This window comes from Thunnus thynnus, chromosome 11 (genome assembly GCF_963924715.1).
Source record: "Thunnus thynnus chromosome 11, fThuThy2.1, whole genome shotgun sequence".
NCBI classification, from domain to species: domain Eukaryota; kingdom Metazoa; phylum Chordata; class Actinopteri; order Scombriformes; family Scombridae; genus Thunnus; species Thunnus thynnus.
The window spans coordinates 10,042,675-10,058,029 of record NC_089527.1 but is presented as its reverse complement, the minus strand read 5'-3'; the positions used below and the strand labels follow the sequence as shown (position 1 = coordinate 10,058,029).

Here is a 15,355-nt window from a genome sequence, read left to right as displayed (position 1 = left end):
GGAAACACGCCCCGCTACCTCAGACCAAAGCAAACACTAGCCTACAGGGACCTCCGTGCGGTTGTGGTGTAACGGAATGTAGTTGATCCGTGATCCGTACAGACTGCCCCCCCACAAAATGTCAAGGACAGACAGTGTGTCCCTAACAGGGATTTTGAAGAGCAACAATCAAACCAGCATCTAACAAGTCCAAAGTGACATCTGCATGTATATTTACACGCTGTTTAATGTGCTGCAGCAGCTAATTAGCTATCTAGCTGCTAATTGACGTTAGCAGTGCACTTTAAGGTACTTCTGCATCGGCGTCAGCCTCAAACCGTGGTTGTGGCCACTTCAGATTATCCAACTGCTCGTGTTTCTTGTCCCATCGGACCTCTTTTTAGTGACATGACAACATTCCAATATCCCAGCAGCTTATTGGTGAGTAAAATTTTATCCTAAACGACAAAAATAGGATCCAAGTTGTGATCAATTGGAATTCCTCCAGCATGGTGGTTTGTTAGGGAGGAAAACTCACCAATGTAACCACAGGAAATAATCCAAAATGCAAGGTTTATAGGTACAAGGAGGCTAGAGAAAAACTAGATCACAAAGAGCACATAAGAGTCCATCATGCCTAGTTCATGTGATGACATGTTATAAAAATAACAATCAACCTCTTTAACTTTCAACAGAGACCAGTGACATTAGCATTAGGAAGAGGAATATAATAACACACTTGTGGGATGGGTGGTGTGTTGGACTGTGTTGTTAGGAATCAGATTGGAACGCAAAAACTGCACCTTTGGAATGGAAAGCATTAGATGCCATTTATGATCAGGCATTTATAATCTGACAGTTATCATACTGTATATTCTGTAGTTACATATAGGTTTATTACAGAGGTTGTTGGAGTCCAATGTGGACACCTCAGTATAATTCCTGTATTTAACACATTGAAAGTGTAGCTGTCTTATTAGATCAGCTCAGTTTCTCTGGTTAGAAGCTCTGTAATAGTCAGCAGGGGAAATAATTATTCAGCATTGAAATGGGATTTGGAGTGAAAGTGACAGGTCTGTCAAAGATCACAGGATGGGGATATGATGGGAAGAAATAAACTGGGACTGGGCAAGAGGGAAAGAAAATTTCAATTTCAATTTCTTTGTAACTCTTTAGTGTCAAGCTGCTTACTTCCTGTGTTGCTGTCACAGAGGACCAAGCTGTCTGCTGCAGAGGCCACGACTGAAACTTTCAAAACGCCCCCAATCTGCCTCATTAAGGCATCAATAGGCAGTGCAATAAAATTTGCATTTTTCTCATGGGAGCTTGCTTACTTTTCCAGCCCCTGCTGTGAGGATTACTGTGGGATGGTAAAGAGGAACTTGTTAGAAATTCATGAGAAAAGAACTTCGGACTTGACAGAATGGCACAAAACAGATAAGATGTCTGTGAAGAGTCTCAGTCATCCAGGCCATGGTGTATCCAGAAGGGCTAAATACAGTTCAACACCCTTTACACCCTTTTATGACAATTCAATAGAACCAATCTCATCCCGGACCTTGTGTGACCTTTCAGACCTGAATACCACCTGTTTCACATAAAACAAGGGTTTGTACAGACAGAAGCACTGCTGCACCATGGGTTAACCAGTGTCTCCCATTGTGGCTAATCTATATGTGGAGGAACTAAAGAGAAAAGCTCTGAGCTCCTTTAGAGGAACAGCACCTAGCCCCTGGTTCAGATATGTGGACGACACCTTGGTCAAATGTCTGTGTGATGGCCCACCCTCCTGACTTCCTGTGCTGCTCTGCTCGGTTTCCCTCTGGCAGGAGCTGGGTAGGGTCGTCTAAGTAACTGGCTGCACCTGAGAGGTGGGAGTGGCTAAAGGGTATAAAAGGCTTGCTCTCCCATGGTCTCCACACTGCCGCCCCTTTATACAGCACTACATATATACTTTGACTCATTCAGACATGCTTTACACCACTGACTACTTCCATATCCCCACACATTATCCTATTTTTTCTTATTAGTTGAATAAACTTATTATTTTGGTATTTAAACCACTTTGTGTGTGGACTCCCTATTTTATTGCAAATCTGAGCCAAGTTTGTAACAGTCTGCAATACTTGAAGGTTAAAAGAACTTTCACAACTTCCACATGACGCCATTTGCATTTAGTGATTGAGAGTCAGTCAACGCAAAAAAAAAAGGTTGAGACCAATTCCTCAAAGTCAAAACACGCTGTGAAGTCATCCATTTCCCATCTCATCTATTTCGCACTTTTATGTCAACTGACTTGAATTTCGTCATCTGCTCCATGCCCTGCAGCATTCCTCTCTCAGAACTCACTTTTCATATAGTACCCGAATCTATAATTGGTGTTCCATCTTAACATACTGGCTTTCATTTCATACTTATTCCTTGTATAATCATTGAGTTTTTAACATATTGTGCTTGATTATTCCAGAGTATCTCATTATGATTTAAGTCATGCATAACCCTGATCATCCTCATCCATCAAACACTGCTGCAAAGGAGAAGCACCAGATATGATAAGTAATAGCTTGCAGTATGAAGGAACACGGCAGATCAATAGCTGTCAAACTAGACTTTAAGACAGGAGTGTGTGTGTGTGCAGACATGTCTGTCTAAATTTTGAGTATAGAAATTTGGGCTTGGAGGGCTCTGAGACCATCAAGAGGGCAGTGTGGTAAAGGAATCTAGAGTGGGTCAGAATTGTCAGGAGTCACAGATGTGTACTGTAGCTCTGAAGCTGGTGTTACACTCACACATGAACACATAGACACTAAATAAACACATGGTAACTGTCTCTTTCATCTATCTTTGTTCCGACATTTTCCCTGTCAGCACAGACAAATATAAGAATCCCAATAGAGAAATTCTCTCATTAATGACATGCTAATGTAGTCTCTGCAGCTTCTCTTCTCACCGTGATGCTCTTTGTTTATTTTCTTTCTTAGTTTGGTTTCTTACACATCTTAGATGATGATGATGAGAGACTAAAACATTATAAATAAATCGCCCAATTCCGTCTCACACAACACACATATACAGAGCCCCCTGACGCTAACTGCTGGGTGGTCTTGTACACAGGGAGCAGTGCATTCTGGGAAATGCCCCACAGAGAGGAGCAAGGAGGCAGCATGTGCTAGGTCAAAGGTCATCTACTTACAAGAATAAGTGTGCCATTGACTTCAAGTATGTGCTCTTGCAAGTATACTTTATTCAGCCAGACAAGTTGACTAAAAGCGTGTTTGTATTTATAGAGGCAGCTTTTATGTTTGTGTCAAGTCGGGTTAAGTCAAGTTTATTTAGTCTAGTATCACATACAGTGTCACAATGGGCTTTACTGACCAAACCCAAAGCATCTGCTCCCAACCCAGCAAGGACAAACTCCCCCCAAAGAGACATCTCATCTTTAAACAAGCAGTTAGTAGAAATACTGAATACAGCAATGAGAATGAGTCCAATACTAATGAAGTAAAATAAGTCAATGAATAAGTCCAATATCAGTTCCTCACAGTGTTGCAAATGTGGGTATGTAGTCTGAAGGAGGAGGTGGCAGGGGTGGCACCACGGACAGTGCCAGACCCACGGGCCAGATTTCAGGACCCTGACTGTGTACTACGATGTAATGTACGGTGTGACCACTTTGTTTTATATTTAGTTCCAATCGATGCGTGGTCGCAGGAGGAAATGGGAAGTCAATCATGACCTTTCCTCCAGATTCCTAATGTGCAGCCTCAATTAGAGTGTGAAGGAGTCCGTTATATTACATTTATTTGAGAAGGAGAGAGACATGCTCAAGCAATCGAACCAAGCAGGAAAATCACAGGTGGAATTAATAAAATCAATGATGGTTGCATCCATTTTGGTGAGCCAATTCCAGGGCTCTGGTATGGTGTTTGCTCACTCACTAACATCGCTTACTGGGACATTTAATGGAATGGAGCCATTGTTAGTGTTATTAATTACACCTGCGCTTTTCGTGCTTTGACAAGTCAAAATGTCTGCCGTGAAAATGGACAAGATGACTTGCGTTGAAGGAAAAAAATCATTTAGCCAAAGACTGTTTGGGATATTTCATTGTTACTTTTGGTCAAGTTGCAGGAGGAAAGATATGGTAGACAGATGTTTTCCTTTGTAACACAAATGTGGTTTTCCATTCGACTACTGATAGATAAATGTGCAGTTTCCACACAACAGATATCGTCTGTTGCTACACTTGCAGAACCACTTTGTTTTTGTTTGAAGACAACCTAACGGAAAGCTTTTGGCCATGATGCTGCTGCCCTCCCACAGCCTGTACTGGCAGCAATACATTTATTTAAAAACTGATAAGATAACAGGCAAAATAGAATTAAATTTGGATGTGACTACACTTTTAGTAAGAAGATGCTGAGTTTAAAAAAGGCAATGCTTTTTTTTTTCAATTTCCTGCACCATTGTAGATCTATAAACATGTTTAATGTCAATTTTCCAATATGTTAAACTCAAAATCAATCAGGTGCTTTATTATAAACAACATTTTCTCAGTGATATTCGACATTGTCACAGGGGTGGCTACGAGGTAGCAGGAGGATGACCCAGTTTCAGACACCATGGCAGACATGTGGAATAAAAACAGGCTTTAATGATCAAAATCCAAGAAGACAGGCTTACAGGTCAGTGACAGGAAGGCAACAGGCAAACAAGTCCAGAGGGCAAAGCAGGCAAGCAGGTTAAAACCACAAGTGGCAGGAAATCAGACAGGAAAACAGGGAAACAGGTATACAAGAAAGTAACATTGATGAACTGGCACCAGTATAAGCTACTGGACTGGATGAGATAATGAGCAGCAGTTGATGATAATTGGGGAGATGCAACAGGTGAGCAGGTGAATGTGGGACCAGGCAAGAAAGTTCGGGGCATCTGGTGGAGAAGAGGAGAAGAGAGTGTGGGGTTGAAGGCAGGGACAAAGGCAGAAAGGGCAAAGAAAACAAAACAGGTCTGAGGCAGGGATTGTGACAGACGTTACCTTTCTGATTGATTCTAAAATGTTGTTGAATTCAGGTAATTTCCCATCAAGTAATATGTGTTTAAAACATGTGATTTAGTATTACAGATAAGTATCCTCCACTATTCCTTATAGTGCAGCATTGATACCTCGATCTTAGCGCACTGACTCTCATCATTATGCAATTTCTCGTATCCTTCAAGGTCTCTGATAACTCAACATGCATGCAACCAAGCCATCATTAGCACGGTTCAATTAGCCCACTCACTTGGAATGGGTTCATTATGAGAATATACAGAGCCTAAAGGCCCTGCAGCCACCAGGGATTTATTTTTGTTTTTGTTTTACTATTTGACCTGTTTTCATAAGAAGCTGATGACACTTAACATTATTATATTTCATTACATGATTTGAATCGGAAATTATCATTATTCACCTTCAAACATTACAGTTTAAATAAATCATAATTTAAGCATTTCTAATGTAAAACAAGTGTTATTCAAGTACATTAAAATTGCATTTTGTACTGTAAGAAATGATTGGTCAGCAGTGTTGGAGTTCACATTGTAATGTGCAACTGTACTCGTTTAACAAATAACATGAAAGTTACTAGTTTCTTTTAAAAACTATGTATGTATTACTGTACGTAAAATTCCCCTCATGACTCTGAGCAACATTCATGAAGTGAATTTTAAAACAGGGATCAAAACACAGATCATTTGAATCATTGTTGTAACAGTTTTAAAAGTCACTGAAAACATGCGTCATCCTGCTGACACGGGTGCCAGATCATGTTTGATGATGACGAATGCTTTGTTTAATTCTGAAAACTGACAGAGATCGCCAACATGACAAAAATCTGATCTGTACAAAAACTCTCTCCTCTTTTGCTCTTCCTTTATGTCCGTGTCTGTCTTTCACAAACATGCTCACTTGATCTTGATCTTTGATCGCAGTCTTTGATCCGAACCGTGCAGATGTGTAGATAAATCTTTTCATCCGCTCTCAGCTCACAACATGAGCCAGACTTTTGCAGGAATGTAAACAAGCTATTTGTTTATATGTTTTTATTTTCACATATTTTTTCCATCGTCTTGATTCTCCCATACATCTGTTTTTATCCCCCCTCCCCTCTGCACCATAACACGCACACATAAACACACATAGTCGCCATATCTCTCACATGATACTATTAACATTAATGATTCAGAATGAGCAGGAAACAATCAGAAGAGAAACACTGGTCAGTCCACCTCTTCACAAAACTCTCAGGGGGAGAGAGAGAAACAGAGAGAGAGGGAGATCAAGAAGGAAGCTGCCATAAGAGGGATACACAGAGATGATGTATACGCAGTGGCTGAGATAAGACACAGCAGCTTACAAAGCAAAAGCAAGAGAGAGGAAAGTCATGGGAATGAGGGTGAGGAACAAGAAAAAAGGTAAAGGTGATCAGAGACAGTAAGGAGGAGGAGACTGATATGCGGATATACTTCAAGCACAACACTTTGTTATCTCTGAGATCCTTTATAATATCCTATAGAATACATTTTTATTCTATAAGATATTATTCTACAGGATAACAGAGTTTTTTGCCATAAATACTTGTCCGCTCTTGCAGATTCCATCCAGTTCATAAAAGCTCAGCTTCAGGGTTCTGCAGCACTTCATGAATATAGTTGGATGCACAATAAGTGCCAAGAACATGGTCTTCCAGTGAGAAAAGAGGAGTAACTGATGTTACACAAGGTTGTATTAAAGATAACAGGGTTGCTTTCTTCAAACTTTCGACTGACTGAATATGTGCCCTCTACACAAGGGGAAAAGGAAAACTAATTAAATTGAGAGCACAAATTAGTTTTTTTTTTTTTCTTCGTGGCCCCTCCTGGGCTCCGAGGTACTGTAGTGTCCATGCATTGACACTGGTGATAATGGATTTTCTTTAATTTTACTTTCATTTTCTTCCAATTTACTTCACCGGATTAGCCAAAGTCTGACACTCCCATCTGGTTATTTCATCTATGTATGATTTCTCAATTGAAATTCCAGAGAAAATTCTACCCTAACTTGTGTAAGAGAGTGATATCAATGTCCTTATCTGACTTTCAGCAAAAAATCAAATGAGTGTATTTCCCAAAATGTGTAACTATTCCTTTGAGGGGCTTATATGTCATTATCTGAAATAAGGGACTTCCATTAGATGTAGTCTGATGCTGTCGGAGATTAATTGCTAGAATCAAAGCCTGGTTTCTGCAAGAGGGAACATCAAAGTCTAATTCTATCTTATACTTTCTTAGCTTTCATAGTTTGGCCCTGTGTCTTTGTCAGTGCACATAGTCATAGAGCATCCTTTTCACCATCTAAAGAACTCTCTCCCCACTCTCGCTGACAAATACAAAAAAAATATCCAAATAAATATTCATTCTGAATTTGTTCAGTACATCATGTTTCTCCTGTGAGTGTGCTTTTGGGGGGGCAATGATATACGTCACACTGTGATAGCAGATGGTGTTTCAGTATCACATCCAGCAGATAGGAAACTTACTTTGCAGTGACCCAAAAAGAGACAACAGCGTTTACAGGCATCGCAACTTCACATCTTCAGTGCTTTCCTGTGCTTTCATTGCACCGTGGTCTACACGCACACACACACACACACACACACACATATATATACTGTAGAACTACTGGAACTACTGGATAACATTTTTAAATGTATAGGACCTGCTCTGAGTTTTGCTGTGATCTAATTTCACAACTCCCTCCCTGTCACCCCTCTTTGTTTCCCCTCTTCTCCATCTTGCCCCCTCATCCCGATGTCTCTGTCCTCCCCCTTCTCTCAGCAGTCTCTCAGTGTGTGTCGGCGCTGGGGTGCTCACCCCACTATGAATACGCCATTGAGGAGTTCTGCCTGGCCAAATTCAGGCTGGACATGCAAGAGTTGGACCAGAGACGCTGGTGTAGCTGGGAGGACACTGTCGAGTGAGTAGGATAAACACACACACACGCACACACATATACACACACAGCGAGTGGTCCAAACACAAAGGCATCCAGTGTAAGTCAACAAAAAAAGAAGTTAAGTCCACACTAAGAAACACTGTTATTTAAAAAAATCATTTTTCACCCATTACAATTGTTCAAGTCTTGGTCACTTTCCAACAGCTGATTAGATACTGGGTGAGAACTGAGAAGAAAAGTGAGTGGAAGAAATGGAGGGGGTTGAGAGGGATACGCAGACAGTTTATGCAGAGAACAAAAGCTGTATGCCTCTGGCATAAACAGAGATCTTTTATTTATACACAAATATTATGTTTGCACTTAATGTAAAAGACATCTGGCGCTGCACATTTTCAAAATTGCCCCTACGATTTGAGAATCAGTTACTGGCATCATTTAGTACAATTAAATAATTACATAAATACCACCTCCCAGTGGACTGCGAGTTTAAAATTGTGCATCAAACTGTTTTGTATAAAAACAATTAAAAAAAAACCATTCAGACATGTCAGGTTATGATATCATGCTGCTTCGCTGAGGAGATCTTAACTCTTCCCACCACTATCAGCAAACATGGAGAAGGAACCCAATTAAGCAAATCTCAAACAGGTTTGACCTTTGACCTTGTTGTTCAAGTCTCATGAGCAGCGATGTCTCTGCTCGCATGAGAAGTACCAACTGTTACTTATGACCAGTCTGAATACAAATGGTCTGTTTATCTGGATAAAATAGTATCTAGCAGACTTCTATTTAGTCAGATCTCAACCGTCTCGGGCAATCAAGACACTTAAAACTGATTAAACCTTAAAAGACTGACAGTAAATCAGGGCATTGCTATTGTGGTCACAGTATATAGCATGTTTAGCTTTGACATCTTAATTCTTCATTCAGATGATGCTGCTCCGCCGTCCAAGAGATTTGTTCAACTCTGCTCCGAGGAAATGAGCAGAGCTAAAAGGTCAGCCTCAAGAGGATGTCTGCCTTTTCATTCAAGGCTGTTAAACACCAGAATAGTCTTCCTCATAATCTGCAAACTGAAAAATCTATTGTTATAAAATGGATTTTATATATTATTGTCATAATTTGACATCACAAATATGTGTATTTTTATATTCTTAGACATCTTTATGAGACATTGGAGCTTGAATATGGGATTCATGTGTGTATGGTGTCCTGTATATATTGTTTTTTCGCCTATAGTGTTTGTGTCTCTCTCCTAAGGGACTGCAGATAAAAAGTACTGCAGTTAGCTGGTACAAAGCATTTCTTCTTACTGTAAATGATTAATGACAAATTAATTTAATTTAAAAGATACTGCGGTCTGAGTTGTGGAAAAGAAGTCAAAGTTACTTCTGCAATGTGTTCCCTGTACCCCAAACTCTGGTCTGTAGTAGTCAGACAGAAATTGTATCTGCTGTAACACAATATCTAACAAGTGTGGTTCTTAGTTGGCCAATCCCTGAGCGGCAGTCAGTTTCTCTAAATTCTTGTCTCAAACCCACTCATAGAAAACAGAGAAAGCAGCAAGAAACTAAGAAAATAGAAAAGAGGAGTAGTGGATGAAGGATTGAAATGTCAAAAATGGTGCAGCTGAGTAAAAAAGGTCAAGTATCAGGACAGTTGCTCTCCCTTCAAGGAAAAGCTACATCCTTGCCAAGATGCCACTGGGGATTTCAAATACAGTTCAAGTGACATTTGGTGTGTGTGTGTGTGTGTGTGTGTTTCAGGACAGTACACATCGACGCTGCCATCTTTCTTCTCAGTTTTAGCTGTTAGAGGAATGGCGGCCTCCTCAGCTGTCACTATCACATCATTTTGGGATTATACGATAATCCCACCTCATAAAACACCTCACATTGTACTGTGTAGTAGCTCAACTGTACTTCTTCCCATCTCCGTCAAATTTAAACCTCTCTCATTTTGCTGAATACAAAACAGCAGAAATCATAAGTAGATTGTTAAATTATGTTCCTATGGTCATGTTTCTTATTATTTTTAATGCCCTCCTACATTTTTCATGTACTTCTGATTCCTAAAAATATGCATTCTTCCTATGTGTCTATTCTGTTTAACTGTCTATTGTCACTGCAGTATACATTATTAACTGCATGTGTGTATTTTTCTCAGATCCCAGAATATACCTACTTCCATTATACTTTACAAGCTATCACATGCAGAAAGAAACTGAGTGCATGACTGCCTTCTTTCTGTCTTAAAACAGATCTGAATTACATGTCATCTTCACTGAAAAAGTACCATCATGTGTCTTGTCTTTCCTTTTCTACCTCACGGCTACATCACATACTGTCCTACTTCCCTCAATTCCCCTAAATCCCCTTCTGCTGCAGGCTTAAATTGTTTCTGGTTTGCTTCATCATGTGCCATTTCTACCTCTGCTGTGTGCGTTACAGCCGTTGTAACATTATATAGTATCTCACAGATGCTGTTGCTTACATATTGCAGGTTTATCTCTGTCCCCTTTCAATTTAGTAACATCCTTAAAGGGGACATATTATGCTTTTTTGTGATTTTCTGTCATTAATATACTGTTATGATGTCGGATGTCTTTGTTAAACATAGTCAAAGTTCCAAAACATGAGTTGAATGTATCTAAAAATGCTGCCTGAAAGTCAAAAGCTTCAGGCTTCAACCTGCTCTGAACGCTTTGTTTTCAGAGTTTCCTCTACTTCCCCATCGAGCTGACTCTAAGTCTTTGTCACAGAGGTTGTTGCTAAGGTTGCTCCATGGGTTGTTTGCGTTCCACTCAAATATTTCTAATCTGATTTTGACTCGAACATGTATGGATATAGTTAAGAAGTTGACATTTTGAGTAATGACTGAGAAAAAGTAGTGAAATCCTACTACAACTGTTTGTTTACACAGCCTCCGAAGCTGGCGGTAGTCTGTTTTTTTGTTGTTTTTTTTACTGTAAATCATGTAAAGATATTCCAGTAAAAAATATAGACGTGGAATACATCTGAACTCTTCCAGCCCCTCAAGCAGTTATTGTCATTGCACTATGTCCTCTGGCACTATTTGCTCCCCTGTCAATATGCAGCAGTGTCTACATTAAATCCCAGCATGCAATGAGAAAGGAGCAGGGACATGCCCCAGTCAGGTCATCTCACCATTACCCACCACTCAATACAGGGCTGTCTCACTCCTATTTCAGAATCAGAAAGAATCAGAAAGTTTGTATTAGTCATATGCAGGTTAACACAGGTTAGCTCAGCAATAAGAGCAATATTCATAAAATATAGAATATAAGATAAAAAATGTAAAAAGATGGGATGAGATATAAATAAAATATAACACATATATATATAATATGAAAATGAGTATTTATAAGTAAAAGTGACAAGTATATACAACAGTATTGTGGTATTGGGTATGTAGCAGTCCTGGATCAATAGCAGCAGTCATGGGTAAACAGTGCAGTGAGCAGTAAATAGTGCAGACAAGCAGGTAAGCAAATAAGTGATGTGGAATATTTGGATAAATTAGTTGAGAAGCCTGATGGCCTGGTGGTAAAAACTGTCCTTACATCTGGCAGTACGTGCGGCCAACAAGGAGGACGGTCTGCATGCTGGGTGGCTGGTGGAAGATACCTTGAATGGCTGGGAGTCTGTTTCCAGTGATGTGCTGTTCCACCTCCATCATTCTCTGTAGTGATTTGCAGCTGTGGGCAGTGCAGTTCCCGTACCAGACCATGATGCAGCCCGTCAACAAGCTCTCGATGGTGCACCTGTAGAAGTTCATGAGGATGCTGCCGTTCGTTCCAAACATCCTCAGTCTCCTCAGGAAATAGTGCTGCTGGCGAGCTTTCTTAACCATGGTGTCCATGTGTAGTGATCAGGAGATCAAAACACATCATCTCTTTAGTTTTACTGATGTTAACAGAGACTTTGTTGTCCTCGCACCAGCTGGTTAGTGTCATCAACTCCTCTCTGTAGGACGTCTCAGCGTTGTCTGTGATGAGGCCCAGGATGGTTGTGTCATCAGCAAACTCAGTGATGAGTGCACTTAGCTGCAGCATTGAGAAGCGATGGGAAATTAGAAATCCTTTGAAGTTTCTAGACAGGAGCACCCACAATGACACGACCAGGAAATTAATACAACTAGCAGGTGACAGTGCTAATCACTGAGGTGCTGCAAAGCTCGTCAGTAGAAAATCACTCTGGTGACATCTCAGCTCTTTTGTATTTCTAATCAGTCTATTGAAAATGCAAGCACACGATGCAGTGACAGCTATTATTGTCAGTTGCTTTAAAATCAGACAAACCTCCTAATACAAAAAAAAAAAAAGATTTTGATATGTGAACTGTGAGGAAAGTCTACTTTAATTTTTTTGTTTTGTTTTTTCTTATTTTTCACAACAGACATTTTGACTTGTCAATGTAGGAAAAGCCCAGATGTTACTATTAACATTAACTGTGGCTCTGTTCTATGAAAGTGTCCCAGTAAGCCATGATGGTATGATAGTGGGCCAGCATGAGCCAAAACAGGACCAATAAACTGGAGCAGCTAATGAGAATTCAGCCATCATTAATTGTATTATTTTCTGACATGTTTTCCATGAAAACGGCCAATTGGAAGTAAAGGTAGACTGTTTTTCTCTGCTAAATTTTCACTTTCTTATACTATATATACCCATTAATGTTGTTCCATTAAATCCAAGAAAATGTCCTACCTTCCTTCACAACAAAGTGGCGAGACATTTGAAATATCTAAATTCCTCAGATGATGTGACTTCTTCTCTTCTGACACAAACATTATTGATGCCACTGAAGTGTATGGATGAATTATTTGATCCTTTGGTTTATTACACACACAAAATATATCCTGCTTTCACAACCTATCTCCATGTCCTGGAGCAACCTAGTCTAATATTTTATGTAATACTTTGTTTTTAAATTACATTTTGGTCAGAAATATTATTGCTACCTGGATTATGTTCAATGGCAACATTTTTTTGCAGTGGATGAGGTGCGTTTATATACTGTATGCAAGTCATACTGCAGCCAGGTGGTTGGGGCAGATGGTGGATCGGCATCCTGAATCCTGCATGTGGTCAGGTTAAGGCAACAAAAGAAATTTGGTCTCAGTTAAATGTTTATTAAGGAGACACATGGACTCAATATTTAACCAAAGCCATGATCTCTCCCTAACTTAAACCAAGTTCTGTGCGAGCCTAAACGTAACCATAAAAACAGTTTGATAATGCATTAGTTGCTATGATTGTAAGAACATAAAATATGGTGTTATGGAACATTTTGCAGATATGTTCAGTATCATTATTTTGCAGCTTTGCCAGATATGTTCATTAACAATTCACACTCTTACTTCTGTTAATAATACAGGGCTTCCCAGACAGACGACTGAAGGCTCACAACAGTGTTTTATCATGATAATGACTGCTACATCACGTTACTGCTGACAATATTTGAATGCATGTTGTAGAGTTTCAGAATTTATTAATGTTTTTTTCTTCCTCCCATGCTGCCAGTAGGTTTTCCCTTAATTTCAAAGCAGTATGATAGCTGACTCTTGAGAATTGCTTGAGTTGTATAATCCCTCACAGTAAACGTCAAGTCTGTATTCATTTTTGTAAGCAGTACAAAAATGAGGAACCGCATTTGCATCTGCAGACACGATGTTCACAATTCAAGCAATTTTCAACAGTCTGCCAATAGATTTTAATATTGTATGGAAATTAATTGAAACAAGTGGCTGCCTGGAAGGTATAAAACATATTCAAAAAAGTGAAACACTAATGGTGAGCTCTCACATGAAATATTAAATGGAGTAAAACATGCAGCGTCACTGCTGTGGTCTTTTAAAGTGGAGAAAAGCAACAGTGCATTAGGTGTTTCACTCCAGCAGCGGTGAAACTATTGAGCAGCTTGTCATAACAGACAACTGTTTACATGCAAAATGCATGACTCATAATCACAAGCACAAATATCAGTCTACACCCTTTGCATACTAATTCATGTTCAAATGTTTACTAGTGGATGCGCAGCTCAGTAAATCAATATAAGATGTACTGTCAAGCTTGTCTAATTGCTTCCAGCAACTCTGCCCAGGGAGGTGATGCTTGCAAAATGGCAGTCACATCACCATGACTGAAGAGCTTGAGATAACCTGTGTCACCCATATTATCCTGAGGGGGGGAAAAAAAAAAGGAAAATTGGGCAACTCAGTTCCTCATAGACACCAGAGAAGGCAGGGACGTTTATACCTGCAGAAATGTAGCAGGAAAAAAAAGGAGTTTATGAGAAATACTGATACATTTTTAATATTCCTACAACTGTCTCTGGATGCAGGAAGTTGCAGGGTGCACAATCAATGTTTTGACACAGTGATGTTTAACTGAGATTAATCAAATTATTCTGATACTGGCTCCACTGTGAAAAAAAAAAAAGGTATCTAATGGTGAATTTAGCTGTATGAAAAATCAGAGAAGAATGCCGTTGAAATAAATCAATTTGGTCCGCTAGCACTCAGGTATGTACAAGACACTTAGCAGATGGAAAATATGACACTTCTGCTAATGCAGATGGAAGGCAGATGGAAAGACATAAATATCCAACCGGAGACAGGAATGATAACACGTCACCATCTATGTTCAATTAGTACATTTTTGACACATGTTACTGACACTGTTTTTGGAAATGAAAGAGCTCAGGGTCTGCATTTTAAATACTCATCTGACACTTGTCTCTGGATCACATAAACAAATAGATGCATAAAATATAATATGTCTATATCATTATAATAAAAAAAAAAGTGCTGACAATAACAACAAATAAAGCAGAAAACACATCAGCGTGTTATTTGTTTTTTCCTCATTGCTAATTGTTCAAACCTCACATTTTTGTGTCTAATTATACCTACATGAGATTACTTAATGAGTAATCAGGACATGCCCTTGTTGATGCTGCATAGATCAGTTATATCAGATTAGTCAACAGAATCAGTACCATTTATACAAAACAGTACAAAACATATCTGCTTCCTAGCCACAACTGCTGTCTAAACTGGTTGTTTGACACACAGTTCCCAGATCTACACAAATGCTAACTAGCCAACAATTCATCACATTCTTAACCATAAATCTTTATTTCCTTCGCTTTATTTCACTCTACATTATACTTTTCCCTCATTCAGCCGCAACTTTCATAGCTCTTGGTTCCCTGGAGCTTCTACGTGAGGTCAGAGTACCAAAAGCTCTTCAATAATACACATGACACCCAGGTCACCACCTACGCTGGGAGGATGTGTGCCGATGTAGTCTGCATATGTAAGGCTGATGGTTTGAAAAGGCTCCTTTGTGGAAAATGAAGCTTATATTCTGTAGTT

The 15,355-nt window shown here is 39.5% G+C and overlaps 1 protein-coding gene across 2 annotated transcripts in view; it reads left to right on the top strand.

Moving 5' to 3' along the window:
* The window catches only part of ramp1 (receptor activity modifying protein 1), a 71,052-nt gene that overhangs the window by 40,148 nt on the left and 15,549 nt on the right, over window positions 1-15,355 (top strand). The window contains exon 2 of one of the 2 annotated variants that reach the window (XM_067603129.1): window positions 7,837-7,975. In XM_067603129.1, coding sequence (XP_067459230.1) covers window positions 7,837-7,975 — 139 coding nt within the window. The remainder of the gene's footprint in view (window positions 1-7,836; window positions 7,976-15,355) is intronic. The other variant, XM_067603130.1, reaches the window with a different exon arrangement.